This window comes from Gigantopelta aegis, unplaced genomic scaffold, assembly GCF_016097555.1.
Source record: "Gigantopelta aegis isolate Gae_Host unplaced genomic scaffold, Gae_host_genome ctg5671_pilon_pilon, whole genome shotgun sequence".
NCBI classification, from domain to species: Eukaryota; Metazoa; Mollusca; class Gastropoda; order Neomphalida; family Peltospiridae; genus Gigantopelta; species Gigantopelta aegis.
Window position 1 is genome coordinate 1 of NW_024534556.1, and position 7,600 is coordinate 7,600.

The following is a 7,600-nucleotide window of genomic DNA, read 5'->3' on the forward strand; positions in this document are numbered from 1 at the left end:
AATGGCATTTGGGAGGTGTGGCTACTGTAACATGAAGGCATAAGATGCTGAGATGGTTGCTGGTAATCATTAAGATAAAAAGGATTAATAGACAATGCCACACCTAAAAGGAAGTAATAAAAAAGAATAATGAATTGTCTTCTGTCTATAATCCATTAATCTATCAGACTGTCTATTTGACTTCCTGTTCATTTATTTGTCAGTACTCCATTCATCCATCAATCCATGCTTTCCATGCATCTGCCTCATCATCTATTTATGTACTGACCAGCTGAGCTAATACAGGTAAAAAAAGAGTTGTCGTTGCAACATTAGAAATACCTCTGTCACCATGGCAACCAATACAGACACAGACAATGCTTTGATCACATCGGTAAATACTGGATTCCTAATAATCTAGAGCCAATCCCCCACAAGCAGAGACCAGATGCCTAGAGAGAGGAGAGAGAGAGAGAGAGAAGAGAGAGAGAGGGAGAGAGAGAGAGAGAGAGAGAGAGGGGTTTAATAGTAATAGACTAAAAACTAAATACCTCTGCAGCATCAGCTAATGCAACTCCAGATCCTAACAACAAGACAACATTCCAAGGTAACTTATGTTGAACACTATCCCAATCTAATAGTGTCTCTGTACCATCATTGGACAGGCTAAGGACTGAAATACAGGTGATACAGTTTTACAAATTATCATGTGATAATCATGTACTTACAACAAAGACTTTTCTTCTGTGAAATAGCCAGCAAGGTTTGCTGGTAGCACAAACAGTAGGAATACAATGAACATCACAGTACTGGAATCAGAAAAGTAACTAGAAACAAGAAAAGAAAATGGGATTGAAAAACTATTGCAAGGTACATGCATATATTATAAATAAAGCTAGTAAAAGTATCAGTGTAGCTAGCAGTATTACAAGTTAGGGTTTAAAAAATGTTCTGCAATCAGATCAAACAAAATGTAACAAGATGATACTATTATGGTACTAAATGTTGTTACCTCTTTTGTGAGTCCTCTACAGTTTTTAAAGATAGCTCCCCATCCTGTTATGAACCCGGCTCTCTAAACAACCACAATAATACCACAACACACACAAACAAATCAACAAAACAATTTCTGCAAATCTGAGACAATAAAGAAAAAAATATTAAACTAACTTCTTTTTATATGGAACTTGCTTACTTCCATGGCCCCAGATTTTGATATTGTCTTTTAAGAACCTGGGACGAGCTGCCTTATTTGAATAGAAAGCTAATCCAGTTCTTCTACATACTACCCTCTTACAACCTTGAAGACTACAAGTAAGAACAGCATTACAAAATTAAAGTTGAATCCAAATTATAAATATATAGAATACATTAATAGCTTATTAGAGAATATTTTTTAAAGTGATAACTTGAAGATAATTTGTTCAACTTATTCATCTTATATATTAACATAATATGATATATATGAAAAAACAACAGTTGGCAAACTAAGTAGTGATGATAAATGTCATATAAATCATAGACAGTATAGATTTACATACTTGTTATAGTGACTATAGTCCATACAATCTATGTAAAAATCCCTACATACTGTCTGTAGCTCATTACAGCTGATGTTCAGTTTTCATTACACTTGCATTATTAACCAATGATTTGTGTAGAAGTTTTTAATGACATTTATCATCCCTACCTTTTTGCTGTGTTATATATTTGGAATCATTATTTATGTACTAGGCTCAGTTATTTCATGAGTAGTTACAAATAACTATCATATCTGTTTTGTTAATAGATAAACATGATGGTACCTTCAAGACACACTACTCCATAACCTCTTGTTTTGAAAGCTGGCTTTCACATCTAGTCTAAGAGATAGGATAACCTTCAAGACAAACTACTCCATAACTCTTGTTTGAAAGCTGGCCTTTCACAATCTAGTCTAAGAGATAGGATAACCTTCAAGATAAACTACATTTTTTTTGAAAGCTGGCCTTTCACATCTAGTCTAAAGATAGGATAACCTTCAAGATAAACTACTCCATAACCTTTGTTTGAAAGCTGGCCCTTCACATCTAGCTAAGAGATAGGATAACATTCAAGGCCAAATTACTCCAAATTTGTAAAGGTACAGACACTCAGATTGTTATCAACAATAGGCTGGCCTTGAAACTATGGAAAGTTTCACAGATTTGTGGAAAGGGGACTATAAAAGAAAGAACGAACTTGCCAGTCAGAAAAAAACAGCTAAAACTCCTCCAATTCTAAATCAATTTCAAAAGCAGACTCAGTTTTAATTACTAGAAGAGGAAAGAGCAACAAGAACAAGAGAGAGAAAAGGAGAAAGAAGAACAAAGTTAGTCCAGCAGCAATGATCATTTTAAATAGTGAATAATACAATCCTATTGTGTACTTGAAAAATAAAACAAAGAATGATATAATTGTTGTCTATAGCAAGGTATTCTAATCAATTAGTTCAGTGCTAATACTCATCTATACTCTGTCCGAGTTGAGAGAAAGACCTACCCAAACATTGAAAGCTGGCCTTTCACATCTAGTCTACAGAGATAGGATAACCTTCAAGATAAACCTCCATAACCTTTGTTTGAAAGCTGGCCTTTCACATCTAGCTAAGAGATAGGATAACATTCAAGACAAATTACTCCAAATTTGTAAAGGTACAGACAAGGGAATTGTTATCAACAAAGGGCTGGGCCTTGAACTAGAAAGTTTCACAGATTTGTCAGGGACTATAAAAGAAAGAGAACTTGCCAGTCAAAAAAAAGCTAAACTCCTCCAAATTCTAAATCATTTCAACAGTAAAGTTGTTTGACATGACTTATGACAACCAACTTTCTTGTTTCTAGTAGTAGCTCTGTTCTACTGTGCTACTCTCACTGGAGCTAGTTGTATTAATATTTTTTATAATAATGATGCTGTAAGGGCAAAACCAGGTAAGTCACCAACATTTATAATAATCAACGTTATTATTTTGTTTTCATAATAGTATGTCCAGTAGCTCGTGATTGTAAAGAATGGTTTGAAGCTGGTGTTATTAACAGTGGTGTATATCCTATTAATCCTGATGGAACAACTCCTTTTCAGGTACTATTGATTCTATGAGCATTTATTTCATATATTTCTTAGGTTTATTGTGATATGGAGACTGATGGTGGTGGATGGACTGTTTTTCAATGGAGAATGGATGGTTCTGTTAATTTTTATCGTAACTGGAGTGACTATGAAGAAGGTTTTGGACATCTTCAGGGAGAGTTTTGGCTGGTTCTGAGCAAAATTCATCGTATTACACAGCTTGGTGTAGCAAAACATAGTCAAACATAGATACAACTCCTCACAATACACTTCGAGTTGATTTTAAAAAGTTTTGGTGGGGTAGAGCTAATTGCAAAAGTATTCATTTTTGGTGTTGGAAGTAGTACAATGAGCTATACTCTAACAGTTTCTGGCTATTCTGGTAATGCTACAGATGGTATGACTGCACATAATGGAAGGAAGTTTACAACCAAAGATAGAGATAATGATATTCGTGGGTCAGGAAATTGTGCTGTTTTCCACGAAGGTGCCTGGTGGTTTCATAATGTTATACAAAGGCTCTCATCTTAATGGTCTTTATCTAAGTGGACCATCTGATCCTCAATACAAAGGAATTCAATGGTTTAGTTGGAAAACCAAAGACCTCTCTCAAGTATACCAAGATGATGGTTCGTCGCAAGTAAAGGACAAAATCAGATATTATTAATTTTTGGTATTATTAAAAATACTCTAGTTATTGAAGTAGACTTTTTGATAAACTTATAGTCAAAATACCAACTAGTCTCTCACATAAAATTTGGGGTTTTAAAAACTTGCAATCACCAAATTAATGATTGAAAAAACTCAAAATTATACTTACAAATCAAATAAATTCATAACTTTCAATTAAAAACACCCCTTAACAGGCTTCTAATTATTGTAGGCTATGAAAATGAACTTATACTATCCTGATATAGGCAGAGCTACCATCTGCCTAATGTAGTACACTTTTCGTAGGTATCAGAGGTATTTATATGTATGTATGTGTTCTCTTACCAATCATTACAAAAGACAAGTGATAGATATATAGCCATGAACATAATAAACACAAGATCATTAGTGGAGTAGCAAATACAAACCATATCCCAAAATTAATGCCAGGACTTTCAGGAAACAACCTTTATAAAATACATAAAACAATGAAAGTTTATCTTATACAGTATTAGTAGTTATTACTAGTTATGAAGTAGTTATTATTGGCTATCAATATTTATCACGAGTTATCATTTATATAAAGTTATTAAGTCATTACTAGTTATTTCTAGCTATTAATAGCTAGCTATTACTTAATAACGAGTTATTGCTAGTTTATAAATTATTACTAAGTTATTACAACTTAAATACGTATATAAGCTCACTTGCATTATAACCTCACACTTATATTAAGTTAGGTCCAGTACCAGTGAGGGTTGCTGTGCCTCCAATATTAGCAGAGTATGCTATACCTAACATGAGACCTTTAGTAAGCTGTGAGAACCGGGAGGATCTGGTGAAGAATTCATCTGCGATTTGAGAGTTTCTGAGATAGTAGTTTTATTATCATTATCTCTTCAAAAAGAGAAAAGATTTATATATAGAGAGAAAGACAGACAGACAGTCTCAGACTGGCAGACAAAAACAACTTACTTTAAAAAGATTTTCAGTATCATCTTTTTCTTTCTTCTCTTCATATTTCTCTTCTCAAAATTATCATGTAAAAAAGTGCTTTCATTTGTTGGTGATTCTTCTATCAACACTCCTTCACTCTCTCCTCCAGCACTATCATATGATCTTGAATATCGAGCAGACACTAGTTTGACTTCCTCAGATTTGTTGTCATTATTTGTCACTTCTTCCTCAGTTTGATTCTTTGTTTCTTGTAGTACAGCATGAGCTATGGGAAGCATCATAGCAGCAGTTGCTGTGTTACTGATCCACATTGATAAGAAGGCAGTCACAACTCATAAACCCTAATAATAACCTAGATAATGAACAGTACTATAAATATTAAAGCAGGAACAAGTGTCTAGTAATGGTACTTGGAGACTCAACAGTGATACAATTATGAAGTTGCATAGAAATTTGATCTATTCAAAATATAGACACAAACTCACAAGATTTATCTATAAACCATCTATCTATCATTCATTCATTTACTAGTCATTAATTGATCATTTCAAATAGAGATATCAGTGTTAAGATCATTCATTCTATTACTTCTACCAGTTACCGTTTTGGGTTTGACCCCACACCTACCAAAACCAATAGAGCTATCCTCTTATGTAAATTCCACTTCTTCTCAATCGCCGGCAATCATCAGGCCGCCCACAAATAACATAGTAGTATCTTGAAGATAATTCTTAGCAGTACTCTCAGCATCAAGGACACCAAAGGCAGGAAATAGGACCAGAGGAAGGAGTGCTGTAGCTGCTAGAGGTATTGCTTCAGTAATCCAGTAGATTGCTATAATGCAATAGCATAGGCTGCAAGTAGCTGCCTAAAGAAAGAATATAAATAGAATAAAATAACATTTATTATTAAAAAATTAACTTAACTATTGGATTTTTGCAGTAACTTTGGCAAGGCATAAAAATAAAATATTATAATTGTAATGTAATCTATACTCTAAAGCTTTGTGTCAAAATTTCTCATTATAATAAAGCTACATTACCAGCTGTAATTTATCATTTATCACATTTTACAGAATATGTATACAACACACACAAGCTTCAATACTATGTCTGTAAATCATAATAGCAGACTTTGTACTATACATAAACATTGATAGAATTTTTGCTAGTTTTAGTTATTATAGACAACAAATATAACAATAACAATATTAGCTAATAGTTCTTTCAGTATGAGGTAATAAGACTTAGTTACAAGGGCCACTCCTTTATTAGTCTGTCAGTCTGTTGTTCATCCCATCCATCTATCAATACCCATATAACTCCCTAATTTGCTTACAGAATCTTGCAATACTAGTGGCAAAGGACAAAGAATAAGAGGAGTTATGATAATTACAGCTGTTTTTTCCACCATCCTTGATGATGGCCACAATAAATGACATTGTTTGTTAACATTGTTGTCAGTCTAGCAAGAACATCTGGAGACACAAAGAAAAATAGCTGGTCACATCAAATCACACATATTGTGACTAGGTAATTTTGATTTATAGCATCTTCTATTAGGACAATAGGTTAATAATTGCAGCCCCACCCACTTTTTCACATGCGAGACCAATTTACCAACTACTAGATAAGTACTAGACAGAGCTAATTTGATTGAAATATCTTGCTATAGACACAATTATATAGTATTTTGTTTCATTTTTCAAGCACAGAAGAAGATTGTATTATTCACTATTTAAAATGATCATTGCTGGACTAACTTTGTTCTTCTTTCTCCTTTTCTTGTTGCTCTTCCTCTTCTAGTAATAAAACTGAGTCTGATTCACTTGTATGTGCTATGTCAAAGCTCTCCTCCTCTTTTATTGTCGACATCACTTACTACAAAACCAACTTGTAGTGAACAAGCTTGAGCCACGCCTATAAGACAATTGCCGCGCCTTCTATCTTTTGAAGATGGACCAAACCAGTCAAATATCTGTAAAAATAAAACCTAGTACCATATCAGATGTTGAATATGTGAACATAAACATGAGACATATCCTATATCTGGCGTACCAGTTCGGTTCCCATTCAAACCATACTCAACACAATTCAGATGATGTCTAAAGTAAGTGTGGTCTCATATTTGAGTGGGTGGGAACTTGTATAGTGTAGTACATATTTAGGAGTGTACAATGTCTTAAATATGTAAGACTTTGTAATAATGTAATTGTTGTTGGAACAGATCGAGGCAAAAGTGTATAGTAGGGCCAAATATTTTTTACAGATATCAGAGGTACAATTACAATGATGTAAGAATGAAGTTTCAATTTATACAAACACTTTTATGTTCTTGACGCATCGTGCAACATGGTAGTTTAATACAATTTCATTATCCATCACTATGTAATATAATGTTTATTTTAATGACAACTTTTCAGTCTGTGCTCACTGTTTTTTGTTCATATATAAATTTGGCATGCACCAATTAATTATAATATAATGCACTATAATTATTGTAATGGTTTATTCATACAAAATAACACCTGTATATGTTGTACATGTTTGAGAAAACTATCATAATATTAGCAATTTTGTTTATAGTGTATAGTTACACTGACTAATATAGTACTACTACTGGTTGTCCAATTAGAAATGTATGAAGTTCAAAAAGGGGGAACACCCCATGTATTAATAGCTAAATGACCATAATAACACAAATAATATTCATCAGTATGCAGTGAGTGCCTGAGAGAGAGAGAGAGAAAGAACAATACATTAATTATATGTAATAGGTGTGTTATTAGTTATTACCATATCATACACTTTGAGGTATCATACGAAAAGGCAATGGCATTTGGAGGTGTGGCTACTGGTAGCATGAAGGCATAAGATGCCGAGATGGTTGCTGGTATCATAAGATACAAAGGAATTAATAGAACAAT

General features: G+C 33.4%; 1 protein-coding gene across 1 annotated transcript; it reads right to left on the minus strand.

Annotated features, from left to right (window-relative positions):
* Positions 1–21: 21 nt before the first annotated feature.
* Positions 22–6,548, minus strand: LOC121366430 (uncharacterized transporter B0285.6-like). The gene is given in 11 exon segments (XM_041490886.1): positions 22–66; positions 69–103; positions 524–652; positions 4,063–4,184; positions 4,451–4,552; positions 4,693–5,006; positions 5,008–5,026; positions 5,276–5,353; positions 5,355–5,542; positions 6,013–6,026; positions 6,437–6,548. Coding segments are annotated over 11 exon segments (1,158 nt in total).
* Positions 6,549–7,600: the final 1,052 nt, after the last annotated feature.